The 17,932-nt window shown below is 50.3% G+C and overlaps 1 protein-coding gene across 1 annotated transcript; it reads right to left on the bottom strand.

Moving 5' to 3' along the window:
- Positions 1–1,744: 1,744 nt before the first annotated feature.
- On the bottom strand, positions 1,745–9,740 carry SDS (serine dehydratase). The gene is made up of 8 exons (XM_040251648.1): positions 9,625–9,740; positions 6,087–6,241; positions 5,829–5,868; positions 5,488–5,627; positions 5,298–5,389; positions 4,352–4,579; positions 3,458–3,582; positions 1,745–2,408 (listed from the first exon to the last, which is right to left on the bottom strand). Exons 2-8 carry the CDS (start codon positions 6,234–6,236, stop codon positions 2,206–2,208), a joined length of 978 nt encoding a protein of 325 aa, XP_040107582.1. The 5' UTR covers positions 6,237–6,241; positions 9,625–9,740; the 3' UTR covers positions 1,745–2,205.
- Positions 9,741–17,932: the final 8,192 nt, after the last annotated feature.

Below are 17,932 nucleotides of genomic sequence, written 5' to 3'. Positions count from 1 at the left end.
CAGGTACCAAAAAAAAAAAATCCCATGATGTTTACATTGAGGAGGTGGAATAAACACAGTGTGTATGATGTTGGTAAATGCCCTGGAAAAACTAAAGCACAGTTGAGGGGTGGGAGTGGGTTTGCTATATATATGTAGATGTGTAATTTTTTTCGGGGGCACATTGCTTGCACTCGCAGCTTGCGAGATCTTAGTTCCCCAAACAGGGATTGAAAGTGTGCCCTCTATATTGGAAACACGTGGAGTCCAAAACACTGGGCTACCAGGGAATTCAACTTTTTAAAGTCCCACATATAGGTAGAAGCTGGAAAGATTCCTATTCTGGGCAGGTTTCTCTGAACGGAGTGATGTTTTAGACTCTATCCCTCCAGGAACAATTCTGGGGCCAGTCAGCTGGTGATTCCCCATCCCTGCCTGCCCTTTGCTGATTCCTGTCTCCTGGATTTTTTTTTTTTAATACTTTTAATTTTGTATTGGAGTATTGCTGATTACAAACAGTGCTGTGATAGTTTCTGGTGAGCAGTGAAGGTACTCAGCCATACACGTGTATCCATCCTCCCCCAAACTCCCGTCCCATCCAGGCTGCCACGTAACACTGAGCAGAGTTCCCTGTGCTGTACAGGAGGACCTTGTTGGTTATCATTTTAAATATAGCAGTGTGTGCATGTCCATGCCCCACAGATTCCCTAACTGTCCCTTCCCCCGCATCCTTCCCGTCTCCTGGATTTCAGGTGCATGTGCTGTCTCTCCCGGCTGGAAGTCAGCCTGTAGCCTGTCACTAGGGTGGGTTTTCCCTGAGGTCTCATGGTACCTGCTCTTTGTCAAGGTGGGGGTGGGGGCTTCCCCTCTGCAAGCCCATGTGGATCTGTGTGGTAACCCGAGGGGTGAGGGCGGTTCTCAAACCTGGGGCTGCAAGTGTCCCAGGGGCTGCTATAGGTGGTGCCGGGGCATTGGGTGTGCTCCCTCCAGGACCAAGGCAGCCCCGGCGGTTCCTCTTCTGTCTGGTTTATAGACTGGCTTCAGTATGTGCTGTCCTTGAAGACAGGGTTTTGTGTTTGAGAGGATTGGCTTGACGTGGACCAGAGCTTAGTGTCCATCATCGGTTCACACCCCGCCCCTCCCCCCCCCCACCACGGGGGCTTCCCAGGTGGCGCTAGTGGTATAAAGAACCTGCCTGCCAATGCAGGTGACATAAGAGACACAAGTTCGATCCCTGGGTTGGAAAGATCCCCTGGAGGAGAAAAAGGCAACCCACACCGGTAGTCTTGCCTGGGAAATCCAGGAATCTGGCAGGCTGCAGTCCATGGGGTTGCACAGAGTCAGACACGATTGAAGTGACTTAGCATGCAGGAACAAGGGGCTCACTACCCCACTCCTAGTGCTTCTGTGATACAATTATTCTGTTACCAGGAGTAACAGAATAATTATTCTTCCCAGTAGAATGAGGCTGCCTTCCCATCTGGTTCTGCCTTCCCAGCTGGTCCTGCCTCCACTGGAGGCCAGTGTCCCATCCCAAGCCCCTCTCATTCAGCACAGCTCTCCCTCACTGGCTCCCTGACATGCAGAGATGCCCCCTCCTGGCGCACATGCCCAGCAGGAGTTGGGGTCCCAGCCTCCATGTGGGGCCCTAGGGTTCCCAGGGGTAGGGGGCATGGAGGACGTTGAGAGCCGAGTTTGACAGCAGGCACACTGGGATGGAAGGGAGGGAGGGAGGGAGACAGTGAGACAGTCACGACAGAAGAACTCAAAGGGGAGCTTTGTTTTAATAAAAAAGCACTTCTTATGAAAATGAAAGTTTGCACAATACAAAAGTAAAGGGAATTCCCCGGTGGTCCAGTGGCTTGGTCTCATGCTGTCACTGCTGAGGGCGCAGGTTCAATCTCTGGTCAGGGAACTAAGATCCCACAAGCCACAAGGTATGGCTGGGGGTAGGATGGGGGTGGATTTAAGAAAAGTGAGTAAGTGTAGGCTTCGGGCTTCCTGAGGAAAAAACCAAACACTCAAAAGAGTTCAGTTCACAACCTTGCTGGCTACTGCCTTTCCGGCTGCTGCACACACACTGGCCTCAGGAGAAACCAGGTTAACCGACTGGCTTGGGCTACGGGCTCCCAGCAGACACAGGAATACTATTTACAATGAGGCACTGGGTCATGTTGCAGAAAATTCTGGTCCTCCCAGGGTTTATCCCAGGTGGGTGAGGGGTTCTCACTGGGCAGCCCCCATGCCCAGCTGCTTCTTGAGCGCCAGCAGCTGCGCCAGGCTGATGTTGTTGCCCCCACAGACAATGACCACAACGGAGGACAGGGGGGTGCAGAGTTTCCCCTCTCCTTGCAGCTTCTGAATCACCTTGCTGTAGACTGCAGCCAGGGCAGCCCCACAGGCGGGCTCCACCAGGATCTTCTCGTCATCTGCCAGAGGAAGGGGATAGTGGGGGTGGAGCCAGGAAACCTCCGGGCCACTGGTGAAGCCATCAGCTATCAGCCCGGGACACAGACTGACTGGTCCTGGGCCACCCCAGCCCAACCCCCTATCATTACCCTCCACTGACCTTCTAGGGCCTGAGTCAGGGCTGAATTTCAACATCAGCGCTAACACTGCTATGCTTCTAATTTCCTGAGCACCGTGTTAACGTCATCTGAGCAAGAGTGCCAGCACTGATTGGCCAAACTCCCAGTAATAAGTGAGTGTGTGTCTGTGTGTGTGTGTGTGTGAGATCCCTGTTCCAAGATGAACCCCATAAAAGTCCAACTTAGGGACTTCCCCGGTGGTCCAGTTAAGACTGTGCTTTCATTGCACATGGTGCAGGTTTGATCCCCAGTTGGGCAACTGAGATCACACGTTGTTGCTTTTGTTGTTTAGTTGCTAAAATGTCTCTGACTGACTGCGATCTGATGGACTGTAGCCCTCCAGGCTCCTCCGCCCATGGGATTCTCCAGGCAAGAATACTGGAGTGGGTAGCCATTCCCTTCTCCAGGGGATCTTCCCGACCCAAGGATCAAACCCGAGTCTCCCACATCGCCTGTACTGGCAGGTGGATTCTTTCCCACTGAGCCACCTGGGAAGCCCATGCTATGTGGCAAAAATAAAAAAGCTTATCTGAAAGAGAAAAAGGAGAATCAAAAGGATATTTTAAAAAGAGTCCAACCTAGTCAAAGACTCACCTCTGAATCCAATCCTGAGGCCCATAATTTCCTTTTTCACCCTGACTACATTGCTCAGAACCAACATTTTACATACACAGTTATTTTCCCCTGCTCTTACATTATCTGACTTTTATCATTTGTCCCCTTGGTCTTTCTGTTTTAACCCCTGGACTGTAGGAACTTTCATTAGTGGGAAGTTCCACAGAGGGACGGGAGACGAAATTGCAAATGACATCCCTTGGCATGCCAAGCAGACAGCCACATAGTCCTTAGCCAGCAGGGGTGGGTCTCAAAAGGCTTTAGCACATACATACCCACAAACTTCTCAAGAGCGGCCACAGCTTCCTGGTCTGAGATAATCTCAGAGAAAATGGGGTGTTCCCGATAAACCTTCATAGCCTGCGCTGTCACGGTGGTCACGCCCAGGGCTTTGGCAACACTGGGAGGGACAAAGATGGAGAAAAGGGGAAAGAGGAGAGGGGAGGGAGGCAGACCATGTGATTACCTTCTGGCCAATAAGAGGTAAGTGGAAATATCCCTGTCTTTAAAGGAAACGAGTCAGCTTCTGCCCTGACTTCTTCCTGCCAGATGGAGTGTGGGTGTGATAGCCAACACCTAAGCAGCTATCTTGGGCCATAAGTCTATGCGATGAGGATGATGGGGAACAAAATCAAGGGTCCTGGGCCCCTGGCTTCATGGAGCTAGACTTTTTTATATGAGAGGAAATAAAGTTCAATTTTGTTTAAACCACTGTTATTTTGGACTCCTGTATAATGTGGCTAAACCTAATATTAGTCAAACACCATCTGGGAAAGGTTTTGGGCTGGGATATGAACCCCTTGGGAGCAGGTGCTGTGTTAATTCAACACTGTCACTCCAGAATTGACCAGTGCCTTGCACATATTAGGGGCTCAATAAATGGTTGGTAAATTAATGAGGTGTGTTAAACCCTACCACAGAGGAACCCAATAAAGGATTAATGTTAGCCTTTTCATGCGAGGAAGTGTGATATTCATGGTACAGAGTCACACAGACGAGTTCATTAACAGCCATACCACTCACTGGTTGCGTAACTCTAAGTAACCAAAGCTTCAGTTTCCTCACCTGCAAAATGGAGCTGGCATGGGGATCTACCTCGCCACCAGCACTGAGTGGGGAGCTTCCCACAACACTCACTGAACATAACAACAGCCTCCCTGGCTGCTTACCTGGTAATGCGGGGCAGGGTGACGAGCTTGCCGGCCTTGGTGGAAGCGTGGAAGCTCTCGGCTCCAATGGTCTCCATGGTGACGATGGGCACATCCCTCCAGCCCACCTCTGCCAGCCCCTGAACCACTCCGCACAAGAGGCCTCCGCCCCCTACTGCCAGCACGATGGCCCCTGGCTTTTCGGTCATCGTCTTCTTCAGCTCCTTCACGATGGAAGCATGGCCTTCCCTAGAGGAGGTGGGTGGGGAACGGGGGCACAGGTCAGGGCTGGGCTGCCTGGAGACACCAGGCAGGGGTCCTGAAGATGCCGCTTACCCTCTGTTTGCCCTCATCCCAGGCACCTGATGGGCCTTGAAGCTGGTCCCCTCAAACCTGACTCCACCCTATTTCCAGCTGCCATCACCTGCATCTCCGCCTGTCTTCCTGTGGCCTCTGGAGCACTGTGAATGTGGCAGCCGGCAGTGCCAGGACGTGAAACCCCCAGGAGCAGCCCTCAATCCATTACAGGAATTAAGAATTAACGGGAATCGATGTATAGACACTCCTTGCCCAACATCCTCTCCCGCTGGTTCGACAGCCCTGGTCACGGTCCATGCTGGCTCCCAGAGCCCCAGAGGGATTAAGTTCCAGCTGCCCACAGTGGCTACCAGTCCATCAGCACCCTTCCTTCCTCATCTCACTCCCCCAGTCCTCGAATGAGTCACTTCCCAAGTCAACTGCTTTCCTTGGAATCTTTGTCTCGGATTCTGCTTCCAGGGGCCCCAATCACACACACAGACACACACACACACCCCTGTGTATCTGAGCCCAAGCATTCGCCCATGGTCCAGGAGAAGGGGCACTGGCTCCGTGTGACATGCACACACGTGTGTGCTGCTGTGCGTGATGGTGTGTACTGGGGAGGCATGGTAACTACCCACCCCGGCTGACTGGGGCCTCCACATACCAGATGAGGGGGTCGTCAAAGGGAGGGACGTAGACCCAGCCTGAGTTGTTTTTCTCCAGGTCCTTGGCCACCCTGATGGCCTCATCCAATGTCTGCAAGATCACAGAGAAAGTGAGAGGGATGAGGGGCTGGGGGACTTGGCCCTGTGCCCCGGTGCCCTCTGTGGCCCCGGCTCCAGGTTGGTACTCACCTCACCCACCACTTTGACCGTGGCGCCCTCACTCTTGAGCCGCTGGATGGTGAGGGCAGGCGTGGTGTTGGGCACGACAATCGTGGCGGGGATGCCCAGCTTCCTGGCAGCATAGGCGGCTGCCATGCCTGCATTGCCCGCTGCCAGGGGTGGAGGGAAGACAGCGTTAGTGGGGTTGAACCCTCTCTGGGTGAGGGCTGGCCACCCCTTGGTATTCTAAACTGGGACTTCTGCAGATGTTTGCAACGGCTCATTGCTGGGGAAACCAAGGCTCAAAGAGGTGGAGAACGTGAACCCAGGACACAAGGCAGAGGGCAGGAGGAGGCGTGCAGGCCACTTACCTGAGGAGCAGACGAAATGTCCACAGCCTCGCTCAGCCCACTGTGGAGGCAGAGAAGGCAGAGGATCAGGCCTGGCATCTTTTCTCCCCAAAGAGACTAACTGGTTCAGGGAAAGATGAAGGAGACGAAGGCCACTGATGGTTCTGGCATCAGTCCACGAGGGGACCTTCTGGACGGACGCCCCTTAGCCAGAGGCAGTGCCAATGGAGGCTGCCTGTGGGGAGTCAGCAGGGCCCATCTGCCTGGATGAGGCTGTACCGTTTTGCAGAGGTGTCCAATGCCCCGGATCTTGAAGGAGCCGGAGGGCTGGGCGCTGTCTAGCTTGAGATAGACCGTGGTGCCAGCCACTTTAGACAGGATCACGCTGTCACGTACAGGGGTCTCCATGTGCAAGGTTCTTCCTGACATCGTTGCTGGGAGAAAGGAAGGAAACCCGGAGGGTTAGGGGAGTTGGCCCTGGTGCCAGCTGCTGCCACTCAGTAGGCAGTGGGGCTGGGAGGGACTCTGTCCCTAACTTCCTAGGAAGCCAAAGACCAGCCCCAGATTATAGCATCCTGGAGACCTGAGTTCAAATCTCAACTCGGCCAACAACTTGACATTGGACAAGCAATCTCCCTTTGGCCTCAGCTGCCTCACCTGTAAAATGGGCAGAAGTCATCTTCTCTCCCCCTCCCCCTGCCCACCTCTGGTCCACCCCAACACACACATACATTATGCTGGGAAGCTGTTACCATCAGAAATAACATCCAGGGAATTCCCTGGAGCCCCACTGGTTAGCACTCTGCACTCTCACTGTTGAGGGCCTGGGTTAGATCCCTGGTTGAGGAACTAAGCTCTCACAAGCCGAGAGGCATGGTCAAAAAAGGAAAAAGAAATAACATCTAGACCTTGCAGCTTTTGAAGACTATGAGGTAGAATAGACTTGTGGATGTTGACTCAGAATGAGTGGCAAGATTATGGCTAAAACAGGGGCAGGATATCAGGTCTTGTTTGTGCAAAAACTGCAAGGATACATGTGCACACCTGCAATCCATGTGTACAAGACATCTCAGAAAACACACAAGAAACCCATCAGGGTAGGGGGCCCCTGGGGAGGACTGGCACACAGCACCTGCTTCTGTACCATTTCAATATTTTGCTGTGTGCATGTTTATTACATATTTAAATTACACATCTTTAAAAACTAATCTCTGAGAGTGAAGTAAGTCAGAAAGAGAAAAAGGAATATCATACATCAATGCATATATATGGAATCTAGAAAAATGGTACTGATGAACCAATTTGCAGGGCAGGAATAGAGACTCAGACACAGAGAGCAGACTTGTGGACACAGCAGGGGAAGGAGAGGGTGGGACGAATTGAGAGAGTAACGTTGACATATATACTCTACCACGTGCAAAACAGACAGCTAGTGGGAAGCTGCTATGTAACACAGGGAGCTCAGCCCTGTGCTCTGTGATGACTTAGGAGGGTGGGGTGGGATGAGGTAGGGGGATGGGAGGGAGGTTCAAGAGAGGGGGGATATATGTATACATATAGCTGATTCAGGTTGTTGTAAGGTAGAAATCAACACAACATTGTAAAGCAACTATATTCCAGTAAAAACTTAATAAAAACAGCTAACCTTTGGACAGCCCTGTACCCATTAGGGAAAGCTTTTTATTGTGATTTTTTTGGTAATAACTATTATATTATTTAATAATCACTTATAAAGTGATTACCAGGACTTCCCTGGTGCTCGAGTGGTTAAGAATCTGTCTTGCAATGCAAGAGGATATGGGTTCGATCCTAGGTTGGGGAACTAAGATCCCACATACCACAGGGCTGATAAGCCAGCACATCAGAACTAGAAACCATGAAGCACAAGAGAAGATCCTGCATGACACAGAGATGCTGCGTGCCACACATAAGACTTGAGGCAGCCACACAAGGAAATAAATAAAGTGATTACCATGTGCCAGGCATCTTCTTAAGCTTTACAGATATTAACTCACTTAATCCTTCTACCAACCCTAGGAAATGCCCAGGATAATTGCCTAATGTTATTGTCCAGTTCTCCTGTTGAGGAAACAGGTTCTGATTGCGTTTTCCAGATTGATCACTGAGCAGTTCCTACCCCCCACACACCGCTTATGATGCAACACTGAGGCTTTTCTAGGTGGGAGGTGAGGTCTGGTCTACACTTCCTTCCCTTGAACCCTGAGTTGGGGGGGGGAAGGGGGGAAAGGCTGTGACTGCAGGGAAAAGGACACTATGTGACTCCCTCCAAGCAGTGATGTGGTGGTGAATGTTTCATGATAGCCTCGTCAAAGGGAAGGTAACCTTGACTTCTAGTGTCTGCACGTCTGTGACATTTCAAGCTACTAACAGGATGTCACTGAACAGGGAGTTGGGAAGAGATGGACACTGTCCACTACTGGGAGCCCTGTGTCATCTGGCTGTAGCCCAGCATGGTTCTCAAGGCCGGGTCATATAAGGTGACCGAGCTACCAGGCAGCTGGGAAGCTCCCTGCACGAACCCAGCCGCCAAGATGGGAGCAAGCCCGGGTGGCATGCCGGGGGCTGCAGGGAGGTGCCCCGCCTAACATGTCTAGCTGATATCCTAGCTGATGGGCAGACATGGCGCCTGACTTAGGGAAGACACTAGCCCAGCTACTGTTATCACACTGCAGCCCCCAAGAGAGACCCAAGGAAGGACTGCCTGGCTGAGTCCAGTCAAGCCCGAGCGTCATGACATAAAGAATTCACCTAGCATGGGCTTGATCCCTGCTCTGGGAAGATTCCACGCGCCGAGGCTCAACTAAGCCCCTTTGCCACAGCTACTGAGCCCGAGCGCTGCGACTACTGAAGCCTGCCTGCCCTAGAGCCTGTGCTCTGCAACAAGAGAAGCCACCGCAGTGAGAGGCCCAAGCCGGGTGGCTAGAGAGTAGCCCCCATTCACCGCAACTCGAGAAACACTCTGAGTGCAGCAAGGAAGACCCAGGGTAGCCAAAAACAAAGAAACTAATTAAAAATTTAAAAGAAAGAAACTGCAGTATTAGCTTGTCCAAGGTCACACAGTGAGTGACTAGGGGAGAAGGGATTTTTTTTTTTTTTTTTATGGCCATGCATGGCTTGTGTGATTTTAGCTCCCCAACCAGGGATTGAACCCGTGCCCTCAGCAGTGAGAGCATGGAGTCCTAACCACTAAATTGCCATGTAATTGCCATTACAAAGAGAAGAGGTAAGATTTGAACCAGGCAGCCTAGGCCCAGAGTTGGGGGGTGTGTGTTGTCTGTATGGATTCTGGGTGACTGAGAACCTGAGACTCTGCATGCCACTACTAGCTAGAGTCCCCGGGAGATCCCACATGACACAAAGATCCTGTGTGCTGCAACTGAGACCCGACCAGCCAAATAAATAAATAAAAATTAACTTTTATTAGGACTGGGATTGTGGTTAAGACTCCCTGCTTCCAATTGCAGAGGCATGTGGCAGGGGTGGGTGGGGGGCGGTGAGTGGGGTGGGACTGGTTGGGGAATTAAGATCCCACATTCTTTAAAAAAATTAACTACTATTACACATAAACTAAATACTCACAACTACCTTAAGAGGGAGATTCTGTTATTATTACCTCCACTGGACAGATGAGGAAACCGAGGCACAAACCTGTCAGTGAACCCAGCCAGTCTGGCTTCAGAGCATGGGTTTTTATGCTCAACTGACTCTTCCTGCCTCTCTTGCCCAGGGAAAACCCAAGGGGGATGCATACACTCCAGTTCTGGGGATGGAGGTGTGGATGGATAGGGCGGCTTACCAGAGAAAGGTGAGGAGCTGGCGTCTGAGCGTCAGGCAAAGGAGGAGTAGACTGGAGATGTTCTAGATGGTCCACAGACAGGAAATGTAGGAGGCTTAGCGCGTCTTCAGAATTGTCCCAGGTGTTAAGGGTCTGGGCTTTATTCCCCCCTGGAGCATCTGAGCAGCCAATGGGACACCAGGACCGGCCACACCCCTGCCAGGCCCCGCCTCTTGGCCCTAGGCTTCCTGGAAGGGAACGCCCCTCTCTCTAGCTGGGTCTTTCTTCCAGTCCCGCTAGCCTCGCCCCTTCTCCACCCTCAGCTTCATTTCAGGACAAATACCTACATCACCACAGCTTTTAGGAAGCTGCCAGAGAAGGGTGTGAAATAATGCACTTATCTTCGCTAGCACTTGCTTGGCACTCGCTCAGTGGGCAAGAATCAAACCGGGGAGGAAGTGTATGCTATTATTATCCCCATCTTATAGAAAAGGAAACTGAGGCATACAGTAAGAGGGATGAGCTAGGGCTTGAACGCAGCAGGGTGACCCCCAAATCTGCAATCTGAACACAGGTTTTAACTTTTATTTGTTTATTGACTTTAGAAACTCAAACATTTGTTTGTGCTGAAAAAGTGAAAGAAAAATGATGAATAGTCACCCATATGGTGCAACAGGACTGGTTCTTAACCATAGAGAGAAACACAAAAGGACTTTTTTCACCTGCTTTTAGTTTCAATTTCATAACAGCTTACCAGAACTTATTTCCCCATACATGCTTGACTAATATTCTTTAACTTCCAGTGACATTAAACTATATCATGCCCAGGTCACGGGTTAAGAATGGAACTATCAGGTCAATGTACATGTCTTTTAAAATCTTTTGGCTGCCCAGCAGGGCACGTGTGATCTCCGTTTCCCGACCAGATATGGAACCCATGCCCCCTGATTTGGCAGCACGGGGCCTTAACCCCTGGACCATCAGGGAAGTACCGTGTCAGCATATTTTCAAGCATTAAAAAGAGAACTCAGAAAAATCCCAAGTGTCGTAAGTACTGGGGATATAAAAATCTCAAAGTGAAATTCACCAGAAAGAGGGACATGACAAGTCACTGGTATTACTTAATCACAAAGGCTGAACACAGTTTTTAAAAATTGCCATCCCCTGTTATCCTTTATAACTCCTTTGTCCTAAAGGAGCAATATAGGTAAGACCTAGAGAGGAGAGTGAAAAAGTTGGCTTAAAGCTCAACATTCAGAAAACGAAGATCATGGCATCTGGTCCCATCACTTCATGGGAAATAGATGGAGAAACAGTAGAAACAGTGTCAGACTTTATTTTTGGGGGCTCCAAAATCACTGCAGATGGTGACTGCAGCCATGAAATTAAAAGACACTTACTCCTTGGAAGAAAAGTTATGACTAACCTAGAGAGCATATTCAAAAGCAGAGACATTACTTTGCTGACTAAGGTCCGTCTAGTCAAGGCTATGGTTTTTCCAGTGGTCATGTATGGATGTGAGAGTTGGACTGTGAAGAAGGCTGAGTGCCGAAGAATTGATGCTTTTGAACTGTGGTATTGGAGAAGACTCTTGAGAGTCCCTTGGACTGCAAGGAGATCCAACCAGTCCATTCTGAAGGAGATCAGCCCTGGGATTTCTTTGGAAGGAATGATGCTAAAGCTGAAACTCCAATACTTTGGCCACCTCATGCGAAGAGTTGACTCATTGGAAAAGACTCTGATGCTGGGAGGGATTGGGGGCAGGAGGAGAAGGGGACGACCCAGGATGAGATGGCTGGATGGCATCACGGACTCGATGGATGTGAGTCTGAGTGAACTCCGGGAGATGGTGATGGACAGGGAGGCCTGGTGTGCTACGATTCATGGGGTCGCAAAGAGTCGGACACAACTGAGCCACTGAACTGAATGGAACTGAGAAGGGTCAGGGTTGCTGGCTCTGCCCTTTACTAATGTGTGGCCCTAGGCGAGTCATGTTGTGTCCTGGGGACTCTGTTCATCTGTAAAATGGGGATAATATTAGTATCACCCTTCTAAGATTAGGTGACACTGTAATATATTTATGTAACTGGCCTGGTGTCCGGTGACTGTTCAGTAAGTGCTGGCAGCCATCACTACCCTCATTACCATCATCTTCATCACAGAAGTGGAAGATTTTGCCTCCTTGCCCCGTGCCAAGCCTGGGTCTGTCTCTGGCTGTGTGCAGGGGTCTGTATGTGGTGCGCATGTATGAACACCACACCCAAATGCATCCAGTCGACTTTCTTCCTGGCCCCTTCAGCAAAAGTTTCCTGTCCCACTAGCCAGGACAAGAATATGGATGATATGGAAGGCAGGGTGCTGTGCTTAGTCACTCAATGGTGTCCAACTCTTTGCGACCCCATGGATTGCAGCCTGCCAGGCTCCTCTGTCCATGGGAATTCTCCAGGCCAGAATACTGGAGTGGGTTGCCATGCCCTCCTCCAGGGGATCTTCCCAACCCAGGGACTGAATCCAGATCTCACACATTGCAGGTGGATTCTTTACTGTCTGAGCCATCAGAGAAGCCCAAGAATACTGCAGTGGGTAGCCTATCCCTTCTCCAAGGGATCTTCTTGACCCAGGAATCAAACCAGGGTCTCCTGCATTACAGGAGGATTCTTTACCAGCTTAGCTATCAGGGAAGCCCATAGGAGACAGAGAAAATACAAATAGCCTACACATTTGTCTCCATGGGACAGGCTGTCCCCACTTGCGGGCCCCCTCTGACCTTCCACAGATACTTCCAAGCCCCCTCCCTAGTGGAATATCCTCGGGTGTGTGCTGGGGATCCAGGTTGGCGGAGCTGAAGGGAGTGGGCATTGGGAAGCTCACGTGTAGCTCTCCTCCCCCGAGTGTACACAGCTGGTGCTTATCTCACCTGAGCATCTGCTTGTGCCTGATTCCATGTCAAGTATTTCCTATGTGATGTGGGGCTTCACTTACCCCTGAGACAACCAGGTGAGTGGGCATTTTGAGTCCCATGTCACAGGTGAAGAAACAGGCTCAGAGATGAAATAAAAGTGCCCAAGATCGCCCAGGAGGCAAGGATGAAATGTGTCGACTGAAATAAAAATGCACGAGGTGAGAGCTGCGAGTTTCAGTTTTATTTTGGAACTTACTGAGCACAATAGCCGGGCAGATACCTTCCCAGAAAGCTCAGAGGAGCTGCTCCAAAGAGGGTGGGGAGGTCAGTATATATATATATAGTTTGGTGAAAGGGGTATACCTCTCGGTAGAAGGTTGCTGCTTGGAACAGAATTCTCCATTAATGATTTTAGAGTCTTTCTAGATATGAGAAGATACAAGAAATCGGGTTCCTAAAAACTTCTCCTGGAAATATCCAACTGTCCTAAGATCTCTTCTGCTAGTTTTTCCAGAGCTCAGAGGGACTCATTCCTGATCGCAGCCCTGACTTTCTTTAGGGCAGGGTGTGTCAAAAGTCAGCGATTGCAGTGGCTAGCAACTTCATCGGAGAAGGCAATGGCAACCCTCTCCAGTACTCTAGTCTGGAAAATCCCATGGATGGAGGAGCCTGGTAGGCTGCAGTCCTTGGGGTCGCTAAGAGTCGGACACGACTAAGCAACTTCACTTTCACTTTTCACTTTTATGCATTGGAGAAGGAAATGGCAACCCACTCCAGTGTTCTTGCCTGGAGAATCCCAGGGACGGGGGAGCCTGGTGGGCTGCCGTCTATGAGGTCGCACAGAGTCGGACACGACTGAAGTGACTTAGCAGCAGCAGCAGCAGCAGCAACTTCATTCTTGGAGAATCAGGAGACAAGTGACATTTTTTAGTTGTCAAAGGCAAATTTAGGAATTCTGAGTCCTTTATGGACACAAAGCTGACGGGGTGAGGGGAATGGATTGGAGACGGGGGTTGGGAGTGCACCTGGCCACAATCAGATATCCGATATTTAGGCTTTTGAGGCTACCTTTGTACAAGGAAAGCTTCCCAAGTGGCTCAGTGGTAAAGAATCCACCTGCTAATGCAGGTGAGACTGATTCAGTCCTTGGGTCTGGAAGATGCCCTGGAGAAGGAAATGGCAACCACTCCAGTATTCTGGCAATCCCATGGACAGAGGAGCCTGGAGGGCCACAGTCCATCAGGTCGAAAAAAGTTGGACACGACTGAGCAACCAGTAGTTCCTCTATTTGACAGATGGGCAAACTGAGGCCCAGCTATATCTGGTGTAGGAAGATGAGGGCAGAGCCGGTGGTCCCAGGAGGAGGGAAGAGAGTCTGGCTGTGAATCTTAGGCAAGTTCCCTCTCTCACCTCTGCCTGTTGGCTCTGTTACATCACATCCAGGTCAGTGTGTCCTTGGTTGTGGGAGGTAGGGATGCCAACAATTGTTTTCACAGTCCCAGGGGAGGAACAGACAGCTCTCACTTCTGTTTACCTTCCCTGGTAGTGTGCAGCCAAGCCCTAGCATCTCCTGACTAGTTAAGGTCTCTGGCTCCTGAGTCCATCAAACCTGGAGTGAAACTGACACCCAGCTCTGGGACCTTGGGATGGTCATGTGACTTCCCCTAAGTCTGTTTCCTGCCCCCAAGAAATGGAAATGATGATGCCTACTAGGAATTGCAAGACAGAGATTGTGACAGCCCAGTGCCAGGCATGGGGTAAGAGCTCAATGAATAGTAGCTGCTCTTAGGATCATCTTTGGTAGTGTTATTATTACCTGGGACTTCCCCACCTCTCTGGTCCCCTTTTCCTGAAGCCTTCCTGTAAGCCTGGCTCCTCATTCATGTTTATTCCCCATCAAGTCTGGGTTGGAGCCTCTTTGAGATTCCGGCAGCCCCTGGGACTCTTCCCAGAAGACCATCCCGAGGGCAGGCCTATACTAACTTGTCACTTTGGATTTGTCATTCTCCCCTCCATTCACTCAACATCCAATAGCGCACAGGACAGCATACGCCCCAACAAAGAATCATCAGGCCCCAGACCCCAGTAGTGCAGAAGCTGAACAATTCTGCTTCAGAGTATTAGAGAATGCGACCTTGTGCTCCCTTGTTCTATCTTCTTTACTTTTATTAACAAGACCAAGTGATCTCGTGTGGGTGAAATGGATGCACTCTGTAGTCAATCAGTCGTGTCCAACGCTTTGCAGCCCCATGGACTGTAACCCACCAGGCTCCTCTGTCTGTGGAGATTCTCCAGGCAAGAATACTAGAGTGGGTTGCCATGCCCTCTTCCAGGGAATCTTCCCAACCCAGGAATCGAACCCAGGTCTCCTGCATTGCTGCCAGATTCTTTACCTTCTGAACCACCAGGGAAGCTGGACTTTATCTAAGAAACTGTTGTTCTGGGAATTCCTGGAGGTCCAATGGTTAGGACTCCGTGCTTCTAGGGTTTGATTCCTGGTCAGGGAACTAAGATCCCACAGGCTACTTGGGTCAGCCTTAAAAAAAAAAAAAACACAAAACCCAAACAAAACAAACAAAATATGTGTTGTTCTATGTCTAGCTGCTACTCAGTCAGCTCCCAGAGAGTAAAGTATTTTCTTGATGAGATTAATACAATCAAATCACACTTCACTTGTTTTGGGTTTAATTCATTTAACCTCTGTGGCACTGGCTGTAAGACTTGGTAGCCAGCCCTCTTTATTTTCTTCCAACTGGCTTCAATCCATCATTTGATTTGACCCAGACCTTTTGGAACCCTCCTTAAGCCATTTGATGGCCCTGCATGTGGTGATGCTGTCCTGGGTTTGCGTCATCCCCAAACAGGACAAACAGTCCCTTGGTGGGCCCTATGGCTCAAACTGGCCACACTCCCCTCCTGCCTTGGGGTTATCATTACCCACCCATCTACATATAAGGAGTTGACTAAGACCAAATGGCTTATGACGGATTAGGTCCAAAGTTCACCAAAAAACCCAAGATATTTGCAGCGAGTTTCAGCCTCAAAACACAAGCCCGGTGTGCAACAGGTGATTTCTTTATTTTCCTCTAAATCAGCTTAATTTTTATTTCAAGCAGATAAATCACTGGATGCAATGAGGGGTTTTCCTTCCCCACCCTCCCCTGCCCAGGGATGGCAGTGACATTCCAGGACTGAGATGGGGTGGAGAGGCTGCCTGGGCCTCCCTTGGTCTATACTCTGCCCCCTGCCCGACTCCAGCTTGTAGGGGGCGCCCTTCCTCATTTCCAGTCATGCGGTTCCTTGTCCCATTGTCTAGGGGTCACAGGCAAACACTTCAGAGAACTGTTCAGGAGTGAGGGTGACTTCACTTCCTTCTCTGTTTTGAAAGAAAGTGTTAGTCAGTTGTGCCTGACTCTTTGTGACCCCCTGGACTGTAGCCCCCCAGGCTCCTCTGTCCATGAGGATTCACCAGGCAAGAATACTGGAGGAGGTTGCCATTCTCTGCTCCAGGGGATCTTCCCAACCCAGGGATCAAACCCAGGTCTCCGGCATTGCAGGCAGATTCTTTACTGTCTGAGCCACCAGGGAAACTCTCTGCTGGGGCAGTATCGATATCATGAGAATTAGCAAATGCTACAAGTAGGATCCTTTCCTTCCCTCTGTTTTTCTTTTTATTTTCTCTTTCTCTGTTTCTCTCTGATCTGTCTCTTTGTCTCTTACTGTCTCTCTGCCTCTCGTTCTGTCTCTCTCACTCTCTGTCTCTGTCACTCTCTGCCTCTCACTGTCTGTCTCTCTTCTTCCCAGGGGAGTGAAGCAAGGCGGAAGCAGTGAAAAGATAATATTCTTAAAATATCATATCTCCATCATGGGACTTCCCCGGTAGTGCAGCATTTGAGACTCCGCACTCCCATTGCAGGGGGCGTGGGTTTGATCCCTGGTCAGCAGATTAGCAATGGCACCCCACTTCAGTATTCATCCCTGGAGAATCCAGGGACGGTGGAACCTGGTAGGCTGCAGTCCGCAGAGGTCACTAAGAGTCAGACACAACTGAGGGACTTCATTTTCACTTTTCACTTTCATGCATTGGAGAAGGAAATGGCACCCCACTCCAGTACTCTTGCCTGGAAAATCCCATGGACGGAGGACCCTGGTAGGCTGCAGTCCATGGGGTCACTAAGAGTTGGACACGACTGAGCGACTTCACTTTCACTTTCCTGCATTTGAGAAGGAAATGGCAACCCACTCCAGCACTCTTGCCTGGAAAATCCCATGAGCAGAGGAGCCAAGTGGGCTGCAGACCATGGTGTCACTAAGAGTCGGACACGACTGAGCGACTTCACTTTCACTTTTCACTTTCCTGCATTGGAGAAGGAAATGGCAACCCATTTCAGTGTTCTTGCCTGGAGAATCCCAGGGACAGAGGAGCCTGGCGGGCTGCCGTCTATGGGGTCGCACAGAGTCAGACACGACTGAAGCGACTTAGCAGTAGCAGCAGCAGGAAATTAGATCCCACATGCCGCAAACAAGACCGGGTGCAGCCAAATAAATAAATACTTTAAAAAGTTAATATTGTAATAAAGACTGTTTCCAAACACACAAAAAAGCATGTAGAGTTGTACCACTGCCTTTTGCTGTTCAGTCGCCAAGTCGTGTCCGACTCTTCATGACCCCATGGACTGCAGCACGCCAGGCTCCCCTGTCTCTCCTCACTGTAATCACCCCCTAGAGTTTCTGATTACTTACTATATTGTACACTATTTAATATATCACACCCTAAAAGCAGTCTATCCATTTATCTTTATTTAAAAAAATCTGAACATAGGGCCAGAATGGTTTTCCTTTTTCCTCTGGGCCTCATTTTTGCCATCCACAGTAAGGATGGGTTAGATGCCCCCTGCAGATGCTTCCGGGAGAAGGCAATGGAACCCCATTCCAGTACTCTTGCCTGGAGAATCCCATGGACGGAGGAGCCTGGTGGGCTGCAGTCCATGGGGTCGCTAAGAGTCGGACCTGACTGAGTGACTTCACTTTCACTTTTCATTTTCATGCATTGGAGAAGGAAATGGCAACCCACTCCAGTGTTCTTGCCTGGAGAATCCCAGGGACGGGGGAGCCTGGTGGGCTGCCATCTATGGGGTTTCACAGAGTTGTACATGACTGAAGCGACTTAGCAGCAGCAACAGCAGCAGCAGATACTTCCAGGTCAGATATCATGGCTGTGAATGTGTATGTCTCTTGGGACAAGAGCATCCATGTTGGATGTGGTATCTCTCAATGATTGGTCCCGTGGGCTATTTGCTGGGCAACAGGGGGCAAGTCACTGAACCTTATCCTGTGCCTCAGTTTCTCCCTTAATAACTGACTCCTTTCCTTTTCAGGGGCAAGAGGAGAGAGAAAGAGTTCCTCTGCCCAAAGGTTCCCAGGGCA

The sequence above is a fragment of the Oryx dammah genome, unplaced genomic scaffold (assembly GCF_014754425.2).
Source record: "Oryx dammah isolate SB20612 unplaced genomic scaffold, SCBI_Odam_1.1 HiC_scaffold_12, whole genome shotgun sequence".
NCBI lineage: Eukaryota > Metazoa > Chordata > Mammalia > Artiodactyla > Bovidae > Oryx > Oryx dammah.
The sequence above is the reverse complement of the archived record's forward strand: the minus strand, read 5'-3'. Positions and strand labels throughout refer to the sequence as shown.

Bases quoted from the DNA above. Each gene is read 5' to 3' on its own strand.
- SDS (XM_040251648.1), bottom strand. From the start codon at position 6,236: ATGTCAGGAAGAACCTTGCACATGGAGACCCCTGTACGTGACAGCGTG. The intron at 4,580-5,297 runs GTATGTGGAGGC...CACCTCCTCTAG, and splicing joins TTTGACGACCCCCTCATCTG to GGAAGGCCATGCTTCCATCG. The intron at 2,409-3,457 runs GTATGTATGTGC...TTCCTCTGGCAG, and splicing joins CGCTCTTGAGAAGTTTGTGG to ATGACGAGAAGATCCTGGTG.